Source organism: Dama dama, chromosome 1 (genome assembly GCF_033118175.1).
Source record: "Dama dama isolate Ldn47 chromosome 1, ASM3311817v1, whole genome shotgun sequence".
Classification (NCBI taxonomy): domain Eukaryota; kingdom Metazoa; phylum Chordata; class Mammalia; order Artiodactyla; family Cervidae; genus Dama; species Dama dama.
In genome coordinates, this window is record NC_083681.1 from 51,053,097 (window position 1) to 51,075,824 (window position 22,728).

The 22,728-nt window shown below is 59.3% G+C and overlaps 2 protein-coding genes across 2 annotated transcripts; one reads left to right on the forward strand and one right to left on the reverse strand.

The window, feature by feature from the left end:
- The first annotated feature begins 1,727 nt into the window (after positions 1–1,727).
- Positions 1,728–15,610, forward strand: INPPL1 (inositol polyphosphate phosphatase like 1). Its single transcript, XM_061149493.1, has 28 exons — positions 1,728–1,939; positions 4,653–4,716; positions 4,809–4,959; positions 5,196–5,316; positions 5,546–5,686; positions 5,933–6,026; positions 6,134–6,223; positions 6,394–6,492; positions 6,605–6,755; positions 6,854–6,960; positions 7,284–7,386; positions 7,469–7,665; positions 7,955–8,072; positions 8,620–8,716; positions 9,011–9,149; positions 9,265–9,364; positions 9,464–9,552; positions 9,786–9,867; positions 10,000–10,089; positions 10,660–10,773; positions 10,911–10,999; positions 11,410–11,497; positions 11,590–11,745; positions 11,988–12,066; positions 12,161–12,301; positions 13,602–14,274; positions 14,541–14,674; positions 14,780–15,610. Exons 1-28 carry the CDS (start codon positions 1,743–1,745, stop codon positions 14,868–14,870), a joined length of 3,795 nt encoding a protein of 1,264 aa, XP_061005476.1. The 5' UTR covers positions 1,728–1,742; the 3' UTR covers positions 14,871–15,610.
- A 28-nt stretch (positions 15,611–15,638) lies between these two features.
- Positions 15,639–20,382, reverse strand: PHOX2A (paired like homeobox 2A). The gene is made up of 3 exons (XM_061149500.1): positions 20,005–20,382; positions 17,642–17,829; positions 15,639–16,715 (listed from the first exon to the last, which is right to left on the reverse strand). Exons 1-3 carry the CDS (start codon positions 20,219–20,221, stop codon positions 16,266–16,268), a joined length of 855 nt encoding a protein of 284 aa, XP_061005483.1. The 5' UTR covers positions 20,222–20,382; the 3' UTR covers positions 15,639–16,265.
- Positions 20,383–22,728: the final 2,346 nt, after the last annotated feature.

Consider the following 22,728-nt stretch of genomic DNA (forward strand, 5'->3'; position numbering starts at 1 on the left):
GGGGGCAGAGGGGCGGGGCAGGAAGCGGACTCCCGGGAGACGCCGCCACCGGCTAGGTCTTTTTTTGGGGAGGGGCGGGCCAGACTCTCCTAAGACTCCCGCCCCTTTCCGGGCGGCCCAGGGACCCTACCACTCCTGGTGGGAGGGGAAGAGGCCAGGGGAGGACCGAGCGAACCCGGTCTAGGGCGCTCCAGGCTCCGCGTCCCGCCCACAGAGGCTCAAGTTTGTTGACTTGGAGGGAGTAGCTGGGGCGGGGGCGGGTGCTAATAATACCCGTTCGTTCCGCCGCCGCGCTTTACAGTTTACACAGCTGTCACCTTCGTTACTCCTTAATTAATAATAAAAATAGCCGCCTTTCGGGAGCGCCCACTGGATGCCCGGCCCCGTGCCGAGAGCTTTACAAGCACAGTCTCGTGGACTCTGCCCTCAAAACGTTATCCCCATTTTACAGAGCCGGAAGGCGAGGCTCGGAGAGACGCCCGTGACCTGCCCGAGGTCAATCGGCCGATCAGCAGCTCTGGGATCAAGGCGCTGGGCCCGGGCGAGGCGGGGCGCGCGGGTGCTACCCCCGGCTCCGCGGAGAGCCGCGGGGGCGGAGCGGCGGGCGGGGCGGAAGGCGAGGGGGGTGCGGCGGCGGAGGATGGCCATCTTAAGTGGCCGCTGAGAGTCCAGGGCCGCTTCCCCGGGGAAGGGGGCTTCGGAGCAGCCCAGGAGGTGGGAGTCTGAGCACGGCAGCCGAGGCTTTAGGGAGAGGTCGGGACCCCGGGCGGGGGCGCTGAGGGAACTTTCTTCTGTGTGGGCAAAGGGAGGCCTGCTCTCTTGACTGCTGAACCCCTCAAGGCCGGGGCCTGCGGGTATGGGGGATGGGGCCAGGGAACTTGGCCGAGAGGGGGAAGGGCTCTGCCTGGGCTGAGAGGGGCTGCCAGGGACGGTGCTTGGGGATTCGAGGACACTGGAGCTGTTCTGGGGGGTTGTGAGGGATTCCCCCCCCCCCCCCACGGGATTTGGAGCCAGTAGAGTTTGGGGGTTCAGGTCTAAGAGGGGGCTGGATTTCAAGGTAGTTGGGGGTGATGGGGAGAGGGGACGGCAGGAGGTTCATCATGGGATCCTTTGCAGATTTTGGTAACTCGATCCTACGAGTCTGTAGGGAGTCCGAATGGAAAGGATTTGAGGGTGGTATCAAACGTTTATGGGAGTTGGGGGGTCGTATAATTGCCAGTGTAGAAGGAAGGGGTCGGGATCCCGAAGTGTTGGGGCGCAGGACTCAGGGGACTTGGGCTTCGATGCAGGGGTTAGGAACTGGATCTCCTCTGGTGATGGCGGGGCAGGATCACGTGGGGTTTGAGAGGCCCTGGGATTTGGGGGGTCCTGGGTCCTGCGGGATGCAGAGGGCAACTTCCCCATGGGGAAGAGGGTGGGGGCAGGGGCGGGCCGGGCCTCGGGCCGAGCGGTGGGGGTGGGGGCCGGCAGCCCGGCGAGGCGCTCCGCTCCTGCCCCTCCCCCTCCGCCTCTGAACAAACTTTTCTTTCTCTTCAAGTTGAGGCCGGCGCTGCTGGCGGCGTCGGCTGCGCGGCAAACCCGGCGGCAAGCGCGGCGGAACGCGGAGCTCCGATCTCCGGGTCGGCCTCGCCGGCGGATCCTTAGCCCCGGGACCCGGGCCCGGTCCCAGCCTCAGCCCCGAGCGTCCCAGGGCGGATGGCGCGGGGAGGTGGGCGCGGGCGGCGCTGAGCCCTGCGCGGGCCATGGCCTCCGCGTGCGGGGCGCCGGGCCCGGGGGGTGCCGGGCCGGGGGCCGCTTTGGGCAGCCCGGCCCCCGCCTGGTACCACCGCGACCTGAGCCGCGCCGCCGCCGAGGAGCTGCTGGCCCGGGCAGGCCGCGATGGCAGCTTCCTGGTCCGAGACAGCGAGAGCGTGGCGGGAGCCTTTGCTCTTTGCGTCCTGTGAGTGGGGCCGGGGCTCCGAGCGGGCGGAGGCACGGCCCGGGCTTCCTTGAGTGTTGTAGGGGGAGGGCCTGGGACGGTGGGACGCCAGCGCCCCCCAGAGTGAGGACCTTGGCTTTCTGCCGGACTTAAGGAAGGATGCAGGGAGCACTTCCTTCCTGCTGTGTGTGTCTGGGGGCAGAGTATGTGGGGTCCTGCTGCCCAGGGTGGCTGTAATTGGGGAAAATGCAAGGCGTCTCTGGTAGACCAAGTCAGGCATCCTCCAGGCAGGCTTGAGGATGTGCATTCCACGGTTGTGTGCACTTGTGTTTATGTAGAGATCCGGTGTCTGACTAGGAGCCGGGGCCAGAGGAACTGATGGCCTGTGTGGGGGGATGCCCAACAGCTTCCTTAGGGAGACTTTCTGAATCCCAGGTCTGAGACTGGGGCCTGCCTGGATATGTATGACTCGGTCTGGGGGGCAGGATAGTGTGGAGGAGAAGGGACGGGGCGGCTGTATGGGGCCATGTCATTATTTCATGAATCAGTGAGTGAGTGTGTGTGCTCTAGCTCTGGGATGCGGCTGCCCTAGGCCTGAGCTGTGGGTGCTGAGTGTGGGGCTAGACTTGGCAGCTCTCCGAGTGGGCCTGGTTTTATGCTTCTACCCATCAGCCATGTGTGGCGGTGGTGTTGGGTGGGTTTGCACTTTCGGTTTTGGAATCTTCCTGAGCTGCAGCCCACCCCCCAGATAAGCCACTGGGTGGGCTTCTGTAGGCCCCTGGAGTGGGAGGTAGTGAGTGGGAAGCTGTGACGCTGCTTTGTTAACTCTCGTTATGTTCCTCAGCCCTGTGAGCCCTCCCAAGTCCCTATCCTTGTGTCTCTTTCCGCTCTGTTCTCCTCACATCTTTGGGGGTACACTGGCCTAGGCCAGGAATTTTTAGTTAGGGTTGATTTTACCCTTCGGGACAGTTGGCAGAGATATTTCTGATTGTCACAGCTGGCATCATGCTACCTGCTTCCAGTACGCAGAAGCCAGGGATGCTGTTCAACAGCACACAGGACCGTCCCTCACAACAGAAGAATGTGGTCCATAATGTCAGCGGTGCTGAGGTCAAGAAACCCTGGCCTAGGCAGTGGACCCCTCAGGAAGGGGCTTATGTCTCCACGTCTGAGGCCCAAGAGGGGAGAGTGGGCAGATGAATATCTTAAAGAGTCCTGCATACCAGCCCCCTGTGAGGCATACCCCCTAATTAGGGAGGGGAGGGAGGCAGGTGCTAGGTCAGCTGTTGAGTGGGAGGGGGACAGCTGGGCCTGTGTCCCAGGAGGGAAAAATTCTGGCTCCATTGCCAGGGAGGGGCTGGGTGGGGTGGGGGTCTGTCTGTGTGTGGGGGCTTCAGCTTTACCAGCTGACTCTGGTTACTCCCTGCATCTCAGGAACCTAGAGGTGGATGATCAGAAACATACTTGCTTACCTGTACATGACACCTATGTGTACAGGGGAAACAAAGACATACCCCTGCCCCTGTAGTCACAGGCAACCAACACGCAGGCCAGGATACAGGTCCTGGCCTCTGTTCTGACTCTAAATGCTAGCTCGGCCTCTTCCTTTGTGGCCTTAGGCAAATCACTTTTCTTCTTTGAGCCTCAGTTTCCTTTTCTGGAAAATGGAGATGATAATAATAATACTTCCTTAAAGTGTGAGGATTAAATGAGATCTTGTCTGTAGGACATTGAGTACCTGGCTTGTCACAGAGACGGGACACAGTTAATGGGATGCTGTTATTGTTATAAACACAGACCCACAGTCCACAAACCAACACACCCAGTCACACACAGATACCCACACAGTTTGTGCCCAGTAGTCAGGAGAGTCCCCATAAGGAGAGTTTACCTGAGAGGAGAGGGTGGCCCTGTGCCCAGGGTATAGGTCTTCTCAAGTAGGCGTTTGATCCTCTCTCGTGCCGGTACCCACCTGCTGCCCGACACACGGCCCAGGTGACTCCCTTGGGCAAGCCTGCCTGGAGGCACGGCTGTAGAGAGATCCTCCGCCCCCACCGAGTGGGGGCTGTACCATTCAGGCCCGGCTCAGCTGTCACCTGCTCAGCTGTTGCTGCCATCTGTCAGCACCCCTCGTGCCCCTCCTCAGCTTGGGGCTCCTGGAGGCCCAGGTCCCCCACAGGGGGCCCCCATGTGTCCTCCCAATTTCCTGGTGTCTGAGGAAGGGGAAGGAAAGCCCTAGCGAGGTATCCCCACATCCCCTCAGCAAGACTGCTCCAGACATACCTGACTCCAGCAGGACTAGACAACCAGCGTAAACACAGACAGCAGACACACGTGTGGTAGCACATCACCCATGCACGCAGACGAGTTACCCAGGCTTCTGAGGACTCTTACTCTGGCGGGGGGCCCAGACTGGTACCACAGCCCAGAGGGTCTGTTTAGACAGCTGCAGAAGCCACAAAAGAGCTGCCTGTTGCTTCCCCAGCCTTGCAGTGGGTGTGGAGCATATGTAGGTCTGGGGTGGGGTCTGGTCATTCCTGCTCTGCTTAGCACCAGCAGGATAGAGTGGACAGGCCCCATCATTAACCCTGTGCAGCCTGGGTAAACAGTTTTAGGGAAACCTAGCCAAGGGGCCCCGGGGGCTGGGCCCGCTGGTTGGCTGGAGGAAGGGATGCCTTGGGGCTTAGATGCCATCCCAGGGGAGATAGATCTGGACCCCCTGCTTTGCCGTCAGGTATCAGAAGCATGTGCACACGTACCGGATTCTACCTGACGGAGAAGATTTCCTGGCTGTGCAGGTGGGAGCTTGGACCCTGACCCTGGCCTGGATTCTAGCCTGAGGTTGGGGACCAGGTGACTGACCCTTCCCCCACTCTCGCCGGGCCTGCAGACCTCGCAGGGTGTGCCGGTGCGGCGCTTTCAGACCCTGGGGGAGCTCATCAGCCTGTATGCCCAGCCCAACCAGGGCCTGGTATGTGCCCTGCTGCTGCCCGTGGAGCGGGAGCGAGAGCCAGACCCGCCGGACGACCGTGACGCCTCAGGTGCTGCCTGGGTGCCATGTACCTTCCCTGCCCCTCACCGGACACCCCCCGTGACTTCCCACCCCATCTTCTCAACCTGCCTCCTCTGAAGCCCCCTGCCACTCTTCTGGTGCCTGGGCCATTTATTCCCTTCCATGGAAGTCCCCAACAGACATGGTACCCACCCCCCCACCCCCACCCCCCACTTCACGGAGAGCAGGAGGCTCACACTGCTGCCTCCTGGCCCCTGTCCACAGATGGGGAGGACGAGAAGCCCCCACTGCCCCCGCGCTCTGGCTCTACCAGCATTTCTGCCCCCCTGGGGCCCAGCAGCCCCCCACCAGCCCCTGAGACCCCCACAACTCCAGCTGCTGAGAGGTGAGATCCCCCAACCCCTCCTGAGCAGGCAGTCCTTGTCTTTTCTGAGAACCATGTCCTCAACAAAGGTGGGAAGACCTTTAAGGCACCCCTTTCCTGACTCCCAAGAGGCAGACACTCTGGTCTGTTGCACTTGGATTGCCACTTGTACCGTCTCCTCTAGGGATGGGGTGGGGGTGCTAGGACATATCAGCGGGGCCCCCACTGACCTCTTAACCCCTCCCCCAAGTGCTCCCAACGGGCTGAGCACTGTCTCGCACGAGTACCTGAAAGGTAGCTACGGGCTGGACCTGGAGGCCGTGCGGGGCGGAGCCAGCAACCTGCCACACCTCACCCGCACCCTCGCCACCTCATGCCGGAGGCTGCACAGGTACCTGGGGCACCAAACGCCACACACCACACCCTTACGTCATACCTGTCCGCTCCTGCTCCCTTGTTACACAGATGCCCTGACCTTTGACCTCTGGCTCAATACAGAGAGCCTGCTGTTGCCTCCTGACTTTTCCTCACCTGAACCCTTGTATCCTCATGGTGGCAGCTGAAACTCCTACACACTCAGTCCCCTTTACCTTGTACCTGGGTCAGAGTGGGGAGTTCTGACCTAGTGTCTCCATAGTGAGGTGGACAAGGTCCTGTCAGGTCTGGAGATCCTGTCCAAGGTGTTTGACCAGCAGAGCTCACCCATGGTGACCCGCCTTTTGCAGCAGCAGGTGGGACTGTGGAGAGACCTCTGGGGAGTGGGTTTGTGTTCTGGGACTGGGCGGGGGGCCTCCTGCTAGGTGGTGTTATGGACAAACCTCATTCGTTCTCCCTGCAGAACCCACCACAGACTGGGGAGCAGGAATTAGAGAGCCTGGTGCTGAAGCTGTCAGTGCTAAAGGACTTCCTGTCAGGCATCCAGAAGAAGGTGCCCTGACTCTTGACCTCTGACCCCTGACCCCCTCACCTGGCCACTTGCCTTGTCCTGATCTGAGCCCTGAATCTATAGTTTGGCACTGACACCAACATGAGCGGTGCCCCTTCCTGCCCCTGCCCTCAGCAAGGCTCCTGACCTGGCCCTGCCTTTGCCCCCTCTAGGCCCTGAAGGCCCTACAGGACATGAGTTCCACAGCCCCTCCGGCCCCACTGCAGCCATCCACACGTAAGGCCAAGACCATCCCCGTGCAGGCCTTTGAGGTACATAGCGGGGGGTGGGGGGACCTTCCAGGGCAGAGAGTGGGTGGAGGTGAAGAGGGTGTTACCTGCACCCCAGGTCTTTTCAGCAGCACCCCCACTTTCTGGCTTGCAGGTGAAGCTGGATGTGACCTTGGGTGACCTGACCAAGATCGGGAAGTCACAGAAGTTCACGCTGAGTGTGGACGTGGAGGGTGGGCGGCTGGTGCTGCTGCGGAGACAGCGGGACTCGCAAGAGGACTGGACAACCTTCACGCATGACCGCAGTGAGCCAGGGCCCAACCCAGGATGGGCAGCAGGGTGGGCCCCCTGGGTCCCTGGGTCTGTGGGCACAGGCTGGTATGACCCATTCTCCATCCCCTAGTCCGCCAGCTCATTAAGTCCCAGCGGGTCCAGAACAAGCTGGGTGTTGTGTTTGAGAAGGAAAAGGACCGGACGCAGCGCAAGGACTTCATCTTTGTCAGCGCCCGGGTGAGCAGCGCATGGGCCTGGCTGCCGGGGGCTGCAGGGGTCCCTGCCAGATGGGAGGAAAGAGATGTCCCTGCCCCTCACGGGGCAGGCGGTTATGATGGGGTAGAGAGCATGTGTGCTGAGAGTGGGCAGCCTGAGTGTGGGCTGATAATCATTCAGTGAACATTTACTGAGCACTTGTTGTATGCTTGAGGAGTGGGTGTGTGGTGGTGAGCCAGAGGTGTGTCCCTGTCCTCGAGGGACAGGCCACCTAGCAGGGTAGGCCCATGGAAGGGGGTTTCCTGGCTGCCCACCTGTGCCTGACTGACTGCTGTCTCCCGCAGAAGCGTGAGGCTTTCTGCCAGCTCCTGCAGCTCATGAAGAACAAGCACTCCAAGCAGGACGAGCCCGACATGATCTCCATCTTCATAGGCACCTGGAACATGGGTCAGGCCTGTGGAGGGACTGGGGTGGGAGAGAGGAGGGGCCCCAGGCAGGGGCCTGACTGTCCCGTCCCCTCCACCTCCAGGAAGTGTGCCGCCTCCGAAAAATGTGACATCTTGGTTCACATCAAAGGGTCTGGGGAAGACCCTGGATGAGGTCACGGTGACCATACCCCATGACATCTATGTTTTTGGGACCCAGGAGAACTCAGTGGGTGACCGCGAGTGGCTGGACCTGCTCCGCGGGGGCCTCAAGGAGCTCACAGATTTGGATTACCGCCCGGTGAGGGGATCTTATCTTGTCCAGCCCCTCTCCCCACACACTGGCTGGCTCCCCACAGCTTGACTGGCTCTCCCTCTGGTCCCTGGAAATATCCTTTAGGAAGTCTAACCTGAGTCCTTTATGCTGTGGGAAGGCCACTCTTTCTGGTCCCTCAGGAAAAGGTGTGGCAGGCCTTCTTACCTTGTGATTTCCAGAACCGTGTATAGTGTGGGCTGGGCAGGGTGAGGGTGAGGGAGATGTGGACAGTGGCCCAGCCTGGGGCAGGGGTGACCCTGCACCCTCTCCCCAGATTGCTATGCAGTCACTGTGGAACATCAAGGTGGCTGTGCTGGTCAAGCCAGAGCACGAGAACCGCATCAGCCACGTCAGTACGTCCAGTGTGAAGACCGGCATTGCCAACACCCTGGGTGAGGAAAGAGGGTGGGGTCCCTGTGTCCATTCCTCCTGCTTCCTTTCCAGCCAGGGTCCAGGGTCTCCTCCCATCTATAGAACTCTTTGAACTTTGCAAAGCATGTTCATATTCTAAATCTCTTCCAGCCCCAGCAGGAGGCATGGCCAGGATAATTATCTGCATTTCATAGATGATAAAACTCGAGCCCAGAGTGGTCAAGTGACCTGTCTAAGGTCACACAGGCTAGTACGTGATAGAGCCTGGCACCAGCATAGTGCCCAGGTCTCCCTGTTTGCAGTCCAGTGCTGCCTCAGGATAGATTGTGCTCAGAAACTGCAAAGCCTTGCCCCTTCACCACTGGGGTCCCAGTGATCTCCGGGGACTCTGCTCTCAGGTGCAGACAGACTCAGACCATCCAGATAGGGCTGCAAGTGCCTGGTGTGGACCCCAGAGAAGGCGTGGTTGTGTATGCAGGGAACTGCCTGCCTGCCTCATGGCATGTGGGGGAGTCGGAAGGATCTTTCCACTGCTGTGACCCAGGCATTCTTCTGTGTCCCTGACAGGAAACAAGGGGGCCGTGGGTGTCTCCTTCATGTTCAATGGCACCTCATTTGGCTTTGTGAATTGTCACCTCACCTCGGGAAATGAGAAGACTGCCCGGTGAGGGGGTGCCTTCCCAGTCATCTCTTCAGCCTTATCCTCTATTCCATTGAGACCTATTCCCTCTCCCGTATTCTAGTCCACAACCTTCCTACATCCCTGTCCCCCAAGGCCTCCTTCCTTACCTCAACTCGGGACCCCTATGTCTGTCCCTGATTTTGACCTGTCCCCAGCTCCTTCCTCTGTCCCCAGGGACCCTGATCCCTGCCCTGTCCCCAACCCCAGCCAGAGACTTCTTATCTCCATGCCTGTCCCTGACATCTGACCCTGGAGTTCCCCCTACCCCCACCATAGGCGGAACCAGAACTACCTGGACATCCTGCGGCTACTCACGCTGGGCGATCGGCAGCTCAGTGCCTTTGACATATCTCTGCGTTTCACTCACCTCTTCTGGTTCGGGGACCTCAACTACCGCCTGGACATGGATATACAGGTGTGAGCAGGGCCCAGTGGGTGGCGGGTAGGGAGGCTGGGCTGGGGCCCAGGTGGGCTCTGACCTCTGGCTTGAGAGGGCAAGGCCCCAGCTTTTATGTCCCCTCTCTCCTCAGGAGATCCTGAACTACATCAGCAGGAAGGAGTTTGAGCCCCTGCTCAGGGTGGACCAGCTCAACTTGGAGCGGGAAAAGCACAAGGTCTTCCTTCGATTCAGTGAGTGTGGGCGTGGTAGCGGCAGTCCCTGGGGGCCAGGGTCCTTGTGGTATCCCCGGGTCTTCAGGGCCCTGACCCCTCCATCCCTGCCTTTCCTAGGTGAGGAGGAGATCTCCTTCCCACCCACTTACCGCTATGAGCGGGGTTCCCGGGACACGTATGCCTGGCACAAGCAGAAGCCAACTGGGGTGAGTGAGGAGAATGGGTTAGGCCAGGGGAGACCCCCCAGGACTGTGGTGAATCAAGAGTGTGTGTGGGGTCAAGCCTCTGCACTTACCTTTCCAGCCTCTATGGCCCCTTGAGGCCTTGGGGGTGATCCTGGATGTTGGAGGTGGATGTTGGACCCAGTGTGGTAGGGGCATGGGCCTCAGCTGAGCAACCCCCAGCTGACCCCTGACCACGCTGCCATCCCCTGCCCTAGGTCCGGACCAACGTGCCTTCATGGTGTGACCGGATTCTTTGGAAATCCTATCCCGAGACCCACATCATCTGCAACTCTTATGGTCAGAGCCTCCCGGACAGGGTGATGGGCTATCCCGGGTGGTCCCTCACCTGATTCTTCCTTGGCTTTGGGAATCGGGAACAGAGAGTAAGGAGCTTTCCCCTGAGCCCCCATTCCTACTCCCCTCCCCCAGGTTGCACAGATGACATTGTCACCAGTGACCACTCCCCCGTGTTTGGGACGTTTGAGGTTGGAGTTACCTCTCAGTTCATCTCCAAGAAAGGTGGCTATTCTGGCTGTGCTGTGGGTGTGGCATCCATCTGGGTGGGTGCAGGTGCTAGCCTGGGGGGTGTGCATAGCTTTGAATATATCTGCGTGTGTGTGTGTGTGTGTGGGTGGGTGTGTAGGGGCGGGTACATACATGCATGTGCAGGAATGTGTCTGAATATGTGATGTGTAAAGGTGTCTGTGTTCCTGAGTCATCGTGGGAGGTATATGCCCGTGAGCAGGTGTGTGCGTGAAGGTAATCATGTACATGTTTCTGCTTGCCTGGGGTTCCTCGTGTACCTGTGTGCCTAGTGGCATGGTGGATTGTTGGCGGGCATATCCTGCAGGCACTCTGGTTCCCAGCCCCTTCTCAGATGGTCTCTCATTCTTGGGTTGTCTGTCTGTCCCAGTCCCAGGTCCAGGCTTTGGGGTCTCCCTGGGGTGCTGGGGATGGAGGAGGCCCCTCCTGGCCTTCCCTCCTGCTCTGCCAGGGCTCCAGATTCCCTGCCGCAGTGCTGTCTCTGTGTCCTGTTCCTCCTGCCACCCTCTCAGCCCTCCTGTCTGCATTCTTCCCTTTGCCCCTCAGGGCTCTCAAAGACCTCAGACCAGGCCTACATTGAGTTTGAGAACATTGAGGCCATTGTGAAGACGGCCAGCCGCACCAAGTTCTTCATCGAGTTCTACTCCACCTGTCTGGAGGGTCTGAGGCGGGGCCCAGGGCTGGGTGTGGGCCATGGGGGATGGGAGGCCTGAGGTGCCCAGAGTGGTCAGCCCCCTAGTTAGGGGGAAGGGAAGCTGAGAGGTGGCACTCAGTTGGGTGTCCCCTACCCCCACCAGAGTATAAGAAGAGCTTTGAAAATGATGCCCAGAGCAGTGACAACATCAACTTCCTCAAGGTGCAGTGGTCCTCACGCCAGCTGCCCACGGTGAGGCTTGGGGGTGAGGGCACAGAAGTGCAGCCGAGCGCCACCTGGAGCCTGCCTTGGGGGGTTGGTGGGAAGAGCCTATGGCCTGGGCTTGTGTGCGGAGTGGGCACGAGGGCATGTGCTTTATTTGCAGTGGGGGAGCAGGTGGGAGACCAGGTTGCAGTTCATTCATTCATTCCATAAATACTTCTCAAGGCTTCACTAAACATCAGATGCTGTGTTGGCCGTTGTTGATGCAGAAAATTAATTAGTTACAGGGCTCTTGACTGCTCTGAAAGGCCCATGGGAATCTTTCCTTCAGATGGATGGGAGTGAGCACGGACAAGCTTGAGGGTGGGATGAGCCACAGTCACGGCAGGAAGTGGGGGGGGGGCGGTGCTTTATTCCTCACTGGGCCTCTCTGCTCCCAGCTCAACCCCATTCTGGCTGACATCGAGTACCTGCAAGACCAGCACCTCCTGCTCACAGTCAAGTCCATGGACGGCTACGAATCCTATGGTGAGGGTGGAGTGGGGCTGCGGGGCACAGGAAGCTGGGCAGGGCCCTTGGAAGGCTTGGCAATTTGCTGGTCTGCTCCATCTGCCCTTCAGGGGAGTGCGTGGTGGCGCTCAAGTCAATGATTGGCAGCACAGCCCAGCAGTTCCTGACCTTCCTGTCCCACCGCGGCGAGGAGACAGGCAACATCCGTGGCTCCATGAAGGTGCGGGTGCCCACAGAGCGCCTGGGCACCCGTGAGCGACTCTATGGTGGGGGCTCCATTGGGAGGGGTGTGGGGCTTACAGTGGGGCGGTGCAGGCAGGTCTAGGAGAGGAGGACCAGGGCTGCGGGGTGGGCGTTGGAATCCCTGGAACATTTGGCAGTTGTATAGCCAGGTCGGGGGGTGGGCCTGCCCTGGGGAGTAGCTGGGAAGGGGCTAGCTAGCCCGTGGGTGTCTGTGAGGTGCAGGACCCCAGGTCCCTTCTAAGCCTCCTTTCCATTCCTCTCCCAGAGTGGATCAGCATTGATAAGGATGAAGCAGGAGCAAAGAGCAAAGCCCCCTCTGTGTCCCGAGGCAGCCAGGATCCCAGGTGAGCTGGGGCTCTGTGGGGAGTCACATGAAGGGGTGCCTGGGGACTCGCGGCCAGCCACTGCTTCATGTCCCTCCCCTGTGCACCCTGACAGGTCAGGGAGCCGCAAGCCAGCCTCCACAGAGGCCTCCTGCCCACTGTCCAAGTTATTTGAAGAACCAGAGAAGCCACCACCAACTGGGAGGCCACCAGCCCCACCCCGAGCTGCTCCCCGGGAGGAGCCCTTGACTCCCAGGTGAGAGAAGGAAACTCATTCCCATCCTTTATCCATCTTGATCCATCACTGTGCACGGCTCTCAGGGTTGGCCTGGGGATCATCTACTGCTTGGGTCTCTGTGCGGCCCTACGCCCATGGCCAGTGGCCAGCCAGGCCTCCTGAAGGTGTGGCTCTGAGTCAAAGGGAGCATGGTCAGCCTCTCATCTCACTTCTGTCTTAAAAAATAGACTTAGAAATGGTTTCTGCAACAGCTCCCTTAGACACTTAACTTGAGCCTTCTGTTTAGAGAAGGCCTGTGTCTCAGCACAGATTTCCCTGGGGCGTTCTATGGAATACTGTCCTACAAGATGCCCCACTGGAAACCGGTTTGCTGTCAAATGAGTTTGGGAAATGGTTGTTGCTAGATTCTTTTCTTAGATATTCCCAGTGCACAATAGTATCAGCAAAAGCTCTGAGCTTGTGGACAGGAAGGAAATCCTTTTTCAGCTGTGTTGAATATAGTTTCCCAAACTTAATGGGCCAGGAAACTTTTCCATGCAGTAACTATTAATATCCTGGGGAACTACAGTTGACCCCTTGAACATGGCAGGGGTTAGGGGTGTATAACTCTTAGTCATCCCTCTGGATCCCCAGTTCCTGTGTATCTGAGGTTCAACAAACGTGGCTCATATATCGTGCAGTACTGTAGTAGTGAAAAAAAATCTGCATAGAGTTGGACCCGAGCAGTTCAAGCCCATGTTGCTTAAGGGTCAAGGTCAAGTATAGTGTTCTGTGGGTCATACTTTGGGAAAGTGAGGCTTGCTTTTTAATTATATCCAGTTGTCATTTGAACATAAATAAAAACTCCTGGTGCATTTTCAGTCATCTTCAGCTGTTATCAGTCACCTTGGTTTTATCTTCAGCCTTGAGTAAAACTAACCTGAATCCTTGAGTAAGATTCCTCAGTAGACTGACTTCAGATGCCTCCAGGGCTTTCCACATCTGGCTGGTCATTCTCATTGAAGGCTTTTATTGCCCTGCCTTCTGGCCTCTGTTTTCACCCATTTTACACTCAGCTTTTACAGTTACAAAATCAAAAAAGATCGGAGACTCTTAGTGAGTGAGGCAAGGAAGATTGGGGGTTATGCAGTTGTCTCCCCAGTTTTAGAGATGAGGACACAAAGGGGCAGAGAGGTAAAGTGACATGCCCACAGTCACATGCAAGTCTAGGGGTGGGGGCTTACAACTTCTGACTGCCTGCCCAGTGCTTCTTTCACTGCACCCACTGCCCTTCTCCCCTTGATTCTGGGCCCTGATTTTATTCTGCTCCCAAACCCAGGTTGAAGCCAGAGGGGGCTCCAGAGCCGGAAGGGGTGGTGGCCCCCCCACCCAAGAACAGCTTCAATAACCCTGCCTACTACGTCCTTGAAGGGGTACCACACCAGCTGCTGCCCCCGGAGCCACCCGCACCTGCCAGGGCTCCCGTCCCACCTGCCACCAAGAACAAAGTGGCCATCACAGTGCCTGCCCCACAGCTTGGGCGTCACCGGCCTCCTCGTGCCGGGGAGGGGAGCTCATCAGATGAGGACTCTGGGGGCACACTGCCCCCTCCAGACTTTCCACCACCACCACTGCCGGATTCAGCCATCTTCCTGCCCCCTAATCTGGATCCTCTGCCAGGGCCAGTGACCCGGGGCCGCAGTGGGGCTGAGGCCCGTGGCCCACCACCTCCCAAGGCCCATCCAAGACCCCCACTCCCGCCAGGCCCCTCGCCCACCAGCGCTTTCCTGGGGGAGGTAGCCAGTGGGGATGATCGCTCCTGCTCAGTGCTACAGATGGCCAAGACACTGAGTGAGGTGGACTATGCTCCTGCTGGGCCTGGCCGCTCCATGCTCCTGCCAGGCCCCCTGGAGCTACAGCCACCCCGGGGGCTGCCCTCGGACTATGGCCGGCCTCTCAGCTTCCCTCCACCTCGCATCCGAGAGAGCATCCAGGAGGACCTGGCAGAGGAGGTGGGTGGGCCAGGGGTGGCTGGCTGTGTGTCTGCAGTGTGTGCATGCCCACGAATGGGGGTATCCTTTTACTTCACCAATTCAGCACTCAGAGGTGTCCCCTCTGCCCTGAGCTGGGCACTGGGGAGGTGAAGGTCGCAGGAATCAACCCCTTGGTCTGCCTCTCTCCCCACCCCAGAGCATGTGGCAGAATATGGCTGTCTGCAGGTTCTCCTGTGTGTGCAGGCCCCCCTCAGTGCTCCCTCTAACCTGCTCTATTCCCTCAGGCTCCGTGCCCGCAGGTCGGGCGGGCTGGTGGGCTGGGTGAGGCAGGCATGGGAGCCTGGCTGAGGGCCATCGGCTTGGAACGCTATGAGGAGGGACTGGTGCACAATGGCTGGGACGACCTGGAGTTTCTCAGGTGGGGGCGGGGCTGGAGGTGGATGGGGCGGGGCTGGCCTTGGGGGCGGGGCTAGGGGCGCTCTGGACCACCTGGCCCTTCTCCAAGCGTCTCTTACCCTTACAGCGACATCACTGAAGAAGACCTGGAGGAAGCTGGGGTGCAGGACCCAGCTCACAAGCGCCTCCTCCTGGACACCCTGCAGCTCAGCAAGTGACCGCGGTGGCATTTTGAAGCTGCGAACTGAGCGCCAAACCCGCCCTTGAAGGCCCAGCCAGAGCCCTGGAGTTGAAGAGTTATAAGGGGTCGGGGCAGTACTTCTCTGCCTATTTATTGGGGACCTGTGTTCCCTACTGCCCAATCATTTGCCCAATCATTGTCCTAATTAGGACATCCTACCCCTCACCTTTTAGAGCCAGGGCTGCGGAGGTCAGTTACCATGGTTACCGAGGACCTCGGTTATTCTGGTACTGTCCTCCCTTTCTGGGCCATTCCTCCAGCCCCAGGGGGGGCCATGGGGTCCACATGGGTACGTCTTGGGTCCCCATTTTCACCGTTGTTCCTGCTTCCCTCCACCCAGCCTGAACCACTGGTGGAGGGGCTCAGCTGGGACCTCTCCCAACCCCCGGTCAGGGGTGTCCGTCCGGAAATGAAGGAATAGCCCGAGAACTGGGCTGGGGTTTATTTAAGCTTTTCTGTGTGGGTTTAGGGAGGGCGTGCACTTTAATGTTATTGGGGCTGGTTTGGGTGGGGGCAAAGAATCTTGGCCACAAAGCGCCAGTTTGCTTAGTTTTGTCTCCTGGTCTATACCACCTGCGCTGCAGCTGTGTGGCAGCTGGGGGTTCCTCGCTGGTCATAAGGGGAACTGGGCTCTTGCAGGCAGCCTGTCCCCTTCATGCGTACCGAAGGGTTCCAGTGTGATGTCAATAAATTAAGTTTTATTTGGATTGAGCAAAACTCACCTCAATAAATTACAAGTTTTTCAAAGAAAAGAACAGCAACAACAAAAAAGACAGGAAAGGGGAAGCCCCTCTGTCCCGATGCCCTGGCAGCTCTACTCATCTCAGGGCCTCCCCTCTGTGCCAGACCGGCTGAGGATGGGCAGGGAGGAGTGAGGGACAAAACGGAGGTGGGACCCTTTGCGCCGCTAATTATCCCAATGATGACCAGCCTTTGCACGGGTGGGGTCGGTGTGGGTGGGCCCGAGGGCTGGGCAGCAGGCTGGTCACCAAGCTGAGGAAAGACCCAACCAGCTGCAGAGGCAGGGGAGGAAGCCGGGCTGTTCCCATTTGAGGATTCACCTTTGAGCACTGTTGGGGCAGGCATTGTTTGATCCCTTTTTCAAAGAGAGCTAGGCTAAAATGCGGTGGCTCTGAGCTCTCCTGGAGGGCATCCTAGTGAAAAGTATCCGCCCCCGTCCCCACCCCCACGGTGCGGAATGGGGGTGGGTGAGACGAGAGTAGCCCTGGCTTGGTCTCCGAAGCTGGGGAGGGCACACGGAGGGGTCAGACACAGTGGGAGTGGGGCCATCAGGCAGACCTGGGATGGGGAGGGGCTGTCAGGCCCTGGAGGGGCCGGGGTAGGCAGGCCCGGAGCCTCTGGAGGCCGACGGCTAGAAGAGATTGGTCTTAAGGGCGGGGCCGGGCTTCCGGTGGAAGGAGGACAGAACCCCCGAGAAGGGTCCGGGCCCGGGTTCCGCTGGCTGCCAGGCCTTAAGCAGCTCCGCCGCGCCCGCGCCTGGCCCGCCGCCCCCACCGCCCGCCACGCCGGCCCACAACGGGCCCTTGAGCTGCTGTGGCCCCGGCCCAGGTCCGGGCCCGGAGCCCAGGGCGGCGGGCAGCGGGCTGGGGCTCAGGCGCGGGCTGGCCAGGCCGGGGGCGGGCGGCGGCGGCAGCGACGCGGTGCTGTCGGGCGTGGGGCTGCACGTGGACTCCTTGGAGTCGTCGTCCTCGGACGAGCAGCGCGCCTCACCCTTTTTGGCCCCCGCCGCGCCTGCCGCACCCTTGGCGCTGGCCGCACGCTCCTGTTTGCGGAACTTGGCCCGGCGGTTCTGGAACCAGACCTGCGGGCACAGGGACCGATCAGCCCGGGGCCGCCAGGCGCGAGTGAGACCTCCGGCCGGAAGGGACCGGGTCACGATTGCTACCGACCAGCCTTCCGAGTCTTGGCCCCTCGGCCCTCCACCACTGCCCGCTGTCCTCCTCATCTCTCGCCTCTCTCCCCTGCTCCACTGGTCCCTTCCCCCAGGTCCTCAGCGTCTTCCCCTTGGGATCTGCCCACCCGCGGACCCCGCCGCCTCCAGGTGTTCTGTCTCTTGGACCGGACTCGGACTTCGCTCTCCTCGTCTCCCAAAGCCCTTGCCCCAGTTCCTCCCCACCAGAAGCCCGGGGCTGTCGAGAGCGGGTTAGGGCACTTGGGAAACCTTTTGTTCAGGGTCTTCAGTAAATGCGCTCCAGCTGAACATCTGTACTCAGATTTATAAGATCAACAAAAGTCTGCTCCGACCCAGCTCCTGCGCCTACCCTGAACCCAGGGCGTTCCAGGCTCAGAGGTTTCACAGCTGCAGAACTGCTGAGGGGGCCTGGAGGCGCTGACAGGCTTTCCCCCTGTTCGGTCTTGTGTGGCCCCGAGGCCACCTGGAGTTGACCCTTTACCCACTCGTCCTCCATCCTGGCTTCCCAAGCATCACTCTGCCGTGCTCAGCCCTACCCGGGAGACTGAGGGGAAACAGTGACGCTGAATAGCTCAGTTCTTCCGAAGGCCTCAGGCTCCGTCTGCCCGCCGCCTGCTTCCCGGGGCTGCCGGTCCTCTCCTGCCGTCACCGCCAGCCTGCGCCCTGGCCCCTGGCCCTCGCTCTCTGCCAGCAGGCTGCACCCCCCGGCTGCCCGAGTGTGGCCCCTCTGTCCCTTGGACCCCCAGGTGTCAGACACTAACTTCCCGCCCCGCTGCGCGCGCGCACGCTCCCCGCACACATCCGCGAAAACACACCTGCACCCGAGCCTCCGTGAGGTCGATCTTGAGGGCCAGCTCCTCGCGCGTGTAAATGTCGGGGTAGTGAGTCTCGGCGAAGACGCGTTCCAGCTCCTTCAGCTGAGCGCTGGTGAACGTGGTGCGGATGCGCCGCTGCTTGCGCTTCTCGTGCAGGCCCGACGGTTCCGGGAAGAACTTGTAGGGCACTACAGATGTGTGCGGGAGGGGGGAATCAACGAGGGTGGGGACGTGAGGAGCCGAGCCCGGCCCGCTGTGTTCTGCCCCTGGGGGATCGCTTACGGTCCCCTGCCCCTGACCTGACCCCTGGGCTTGGCCCTCTCAATCTCAGATCGCTTCCCTACCGCTGGATGGAGCCGGCAGGGATGAAGGTGGACAGGGCGCGGGGAGACCTGGGACCCAAAAGCTGCAGCGACGGAACCAAAATCTGATCCTCTGGTCAAGACTCTTGACCTGTCCTTGCCCTCCGTAGTGTTCCTTCCACCTCCCATCAGTCTACCCACCCCTGCGACCCTCAGCGTGTCTCTCCCTGTCGACCTGACTTCTGATCCTGTTCTATCCTTCCTAGCCTGGGCTTTCTGTGAGGTCTCATCAAAATCCTGTCTCTCCAATAAGCAGTCATAGACTGCAGCTGGGTGACTGACACTCTCCTGCCTAGGTCTACCTTCAGTCCTGCAACGGACTCTCTGACATTTAAAAATTTGGCCATCTTCATCCTGCATCCTTCTTCTCCCCAGGCCTCATTTCCTCAGCCCCATTTCACATCCCATTCTCCTCCAGGTGTCCCCCTCTCCTCTTCCTCATCTCTCTCCATCCTCATCGATCTGCAACTTTCCCCTTCTGGACATTCTTCTCTTTGTGCCCATAGTGAAGGGTTATTTCTCCCTTCCCAGCTTCCTCCATCTTCTCTTTGCCCTTCTTCTTCCTCCCAGGAACCTCTGTCTACCAACTCCTCCAAAAACCAGCCCCAACCCTACCCCTCACTCTTTCTGTCCAGTCTCCCATCTACCCCTTCCCCTTCCCATTGCTCCACAGACAGCATTTCTGACACTACCTCCCCATTCTTGTCTCCAGCCCCTGTTTAGCTCTCCCCATTCTCCAGAGATCTCCATTATCCTTATCTTTGTCATATCTCCCTAGTCTCTATCTCCCCTAATCCTGTCTCCAACACCTCATGCCTATCCCCATCTTCCTCATCTCTGTTTTCAGTCTTCCCTGGTCCCCATCTCCCATAATTCCTGTCCACATCATCTGATATTTATTTCATCTCCCCAGCCCTGGGTCCCCATTTCTCCCAGGGACCCCAATCTTTCCATCTCTGCTCAGTCTTTGTGGATCTGTCCCCATCTTCCTCATCTCAGACTTCCATCTTTCTGGAGCCCATCTCCCCGTTTTCTGTTTCTACCTCCACAGTCCCCATGTGCATATGACCCTGAGTACCCAATCTCCCTGTCCCCATTCCAGTTTCTGACTCCATCTTCCTGGTTCTCATTTCTCCAAGCTCAGGTCTCTCTCACCATCCCTCCCCATCACACAGGTTCCAATCTTCTACTTGGGTCCTGTGGTCCCAGGAAGGAAGGAAATAAGGAGATTGGGTGGGGCAGCTTGGACTCTAACTGGAGAGATGAGGGTGGCTAAGAGCCTTCACGAGGTTGAAGGTTCAGTTAGAGACTTGGATGAAGGAGGCTTGGGCATCTCATGGGGCTGCTTCTGGGTTCTGCAGAACTCTAGCTGGGAAAATCTCCAGGGGAATGGGGAAATGAAAGTGGCTTAATGACCTGAGCATCCTTTTCTTCTGGCCACAGAATGGGTTTCAGTGGTGCAAGAGGGTTTGGGCACAGGTAGGATGGGTTCGAAACCAGGCAGTAGGGGCTTAATGGTGCTGGAACTCTAGGAAGACTCCCAGCTGGGCAGCTCATCGCCAGGGCCCATGCTGGGGCCGGGCATGAAGTGGGGTGGTGATGATAAGGATGGGCGGTCTGATTGGCCTGAGCCGGGAGAAATCTTCCAAGGATACAGGGTATGGAGAGGTTTGGTGGTCAATCGTTCCATGTGGGCAGGGGAGGGCCTGATGAAGAGTCTGGGGCTAGACCGGGGATCTATTTATTTCCTTGACCTGAAGAACACGGGATAGGAATACAGCAGCGAGAAAGAGGAACAGGAAGGATGAGAGGGTGGGGCTCAACTCTGCCTAGGGAACCTCGTCTTACTCGGGAGGCTGTAGGTCCCGCGGGAAGTTGGAGGATCTGGCTAGGGCAGAGATTGTGGCGGCTGTAGGGGACCGTCGCAACCACTTGCCGAGTGGGCAGGGGTTGGGGGTGCCGTAGGATTTGCAGGGAGGGTTGGACCGGGGCTGGGCTCACCTGCCGAGTAAGGCGCAGGCTGATGGTCCCGTAGAGCGCCAAGCGCGCAGTTGGAGGAGCCGAGCGCGGGGCAGGGAGGCCCGGCCGCGGGGAAGGCGGGTCGCAGGGGACTGTACTGGAAGCCGCCGGGCTGGCTGCAGGCGCCGAAGTCGCCGTAGGCGGACGCCTCCATGGCCGCCACGCACGAGTCGTACGAATTGAGGTAGGAGTAGTCCATCGGCCCGGGGGGCGGGGGCGGGGGCCGGGCCTGGCCGGGTCGGAGTCTGGGTCCCAGGCCGGGTTGGGGTCAAGATGGGGTTTGGAGCGCCGGGCGCTGAGGACCCGAGGCCAGTTCTGAGCGCCCGCGAGACCGCCCGCCCCGTCGCGGCCGCGCTCCGCTTTGGTGCAACCCAAGTGCAGCCCAGCCCGGCCCGCGCGCCTTTTAACGCGCAGGACCCCGCGGAGGGGGGCGGGGCGGGGCGAGCTCGTCGGGGCGGGGCCTGGACGGCCAAGACCCCGCCCCAGTCTCCCCGACCCCCCCCCCCCCCCCCCAAAGGGTCGCCGCCGCGTTCTTAGGGCTCGGGAGATGCAGGGCAGGCTGCCCGGGGCCCCATCCCTAGAGTCCCCATCCCGCCCCAGTCCGGACCGGACCTTCAGTCTATGCATCGTGCCAGGCCGTAGGGTCCCGACCCCTCTCCCTGGCCTCCCCACCTGCGGCCCCGCAGAAGGGAGGGGAAACAGGCCTGGCGGCGCTCGTGTGAAGAAGTTAATTCAATTCGTCCAGTTAACCGAGTTATTCTGATTCAGTCCCTCGGCCCCGCCCCCATCGAGGTCCTATCCCGGAGGGGACCACGGAGGCGGCTCTGGAGGGCGAATGGCGACAAGAACGAGAAAGAGATGGGACCTGCGATGGGTATAGAGGATGTGGATGAAGAGTGGAGACAGTCGGAGGCAGGGAGAGAAAGGGACAGAAACAGTGATGGAGAAAGGAATAAGAGATAAGGGTTCACAGAGACAAGGATGAGACATGGAGGAGAGAGCTAGATTGGGGGTGGGGGGCAGGGGAAGCAAAAGGGAGACAGGAACAGAGGTGGCGACCAGGGTGAAACATGTACAACAGGAAGGTGAGGATGGAGGTGGGGACAAGGCAGAGAGACAGAGGAGACAAAGATAACAGAGAGACAGAACGGGGATGGAGAAAGCGAGTGAGGCAGGCATGGAGACAGAAGCCATATGGACGAGACACGGTCGGAAACAAGGATTGCAATGGAGATCAAGAGAGAGATGACACAAAACAGGGCCGTGATAGTGAGACAGACACACAGAGGGTGAGTCTTATTGAGACAAGGCCAGGGACAGACACAGCGGAGGAGCAGAAGCTAAGGGGCGGAGAGAAAGAGCCTTTGGAGAGCAGAGACCCACCGGCTGGAGCGCCTGGTGAGCAGAAGGATTGCTGTGAAGGCGCCACCTGAAGCTACTGAGGGGGATGGCTGCCTCTATCCTGACTTGTCCTGAAGGCCACAAAGCCCTGCCCTGCACCTTCAAGGCCCAGCCTGCCTCTCCTCTCCCCCAGGTCCCATAGCTCAGTTCCTCCCCGTATTACTGTGGGTGTGAACCTCTGGTTCCCAGAACCCTGGGCACAGAGTATGTGTGTATGTGGGTACATGTGTGTGCGTGTGTGTTGAAGGTCAAGACCGGGCAGTAACCAAACAACCCCTTCCCTCTCAGCTGCTACCCCCTCTTCCAGAGGCCTTTTTCTTTTTCAGGAAAACCACCTAGATTCAGTCTGGACCTGGCCACAGTGTGCTCCACGGACTTAGCCATTGGCCTCCACACTGTGGGGCCACAGGATACAGAATTCTTCCCAGGAGAACAGAACAGAGAACTCTTCAACCCCTGCAGCTCACCTGAGGAGGATCTAGCAGCTTCCTCACCCAGCCCCTAGCCTCCTGCACCCAGTGTTGGCAGATCCTGCCAATGAAAAAGTGGAGACCCAGCAAGAAGGCAAGGAAGTGGCAACCCCTCGGTACCAGCCAGAGTCCTAGGGGAATGAGAGAAGGGCTCCCTAGTTCCCTCCCACCTAGCTTAGTTACACAGTGGGGAGCATGCCCACCCTCACGTCATCCACTTCCCCGGCCACTCATTCTTTGTTTGACACCTATCCCCCATTTCTGTAACTACTGCTTGTAGGGGGCTTGAGGTGTTTTCTCTAATTACTTTTTAGGAGGTCTAAACTAAAACTGACTCAGAATGTTCTCTCCACCCGTGTGGGAGGTGCACCCTGACCCAGGGAACCAAAGGATCTCAGAATCGGAAATCAGACAGTGCCACTGCTCTCTTCCTTAGAACTCCTGTGGCTCTCCACTGTCCTCAGGATCAAATCCAAGCTCTCACTCTGGCCCACAAGTTCCTCCATGCCAGTGCTCCAGCCTGCTTCCCCCTCACCGTGGTTTTCTTTGCAGCCCTCACACATTGATCTTTTAGCTCAGAGTTGTTGTCTCTGGTTGGAATGTTCATTCCAGTCTCCTCTCTACCACATACCCCTCCCCCTCCCTTACCCTCACCAAAAAAAAAAAAAAAAGCTGAAATCTGGAAGACACTTGTTTGTCATTAGGTCTCAACTTAGATGTCACTGCTTCCTGGAAGCCTTCCCTGATATCCCTAGACGAGGTTGGGTGTCCTGTAGTACCTCCTTCTCTTGGTTACTCACCTTGTTGAAGCATTTGCAGTACAGTGCAAGATGTA

Excerpts from the sequence above, each read along its gene's own strand:
- INPPL1 (XM_061149493.1), top strand. The coding sequence starts at position 1,743 with ATGGCCTCCGCGTGCGGGGCGCCGGGCCCGGGGGGTGCCGGGCCGGGG. Across the intron at positions 4,960-5,195 it reads GGACGACCGTGACGCCTCAG|ATGGGGAGGACGAGAAGCCC; the intron begins GTGCTGCCTGGG and ends CCCTGTCCACAG. Across the intron at positions 7,666-7,954 it reads CAGATTTGGATTACCGCCCG|ATTGCTATGCAGTCACTGTG; the intron begins GTGAGGGGATCT and ends CCCTCTCCCCAG.
- PHOX2A (XM_061149500.1), bottom strand. The coding sequence starts at position 20,221 with ATGGACTACTCCTACCTCAATTCGTACGACTCGTGCGTGGCGGCCATG. Across the intron at positions 17,830-20,004 it reads GCCTGCGCCTTACTCGGCAG|TGCCCTACAAGTTCTTCCCG; the intron begins GTGAGCCCAGCC and ends ACACATCTGTAG. Across the intron at positions 16,716-17,641 it reads TCACGGAGGCTCGGGTGCAG|GTCTGGTTCCAGAACCGCCG; the intron begins GTGTGTTTTCGC and ends CTGTGCCCGCAG.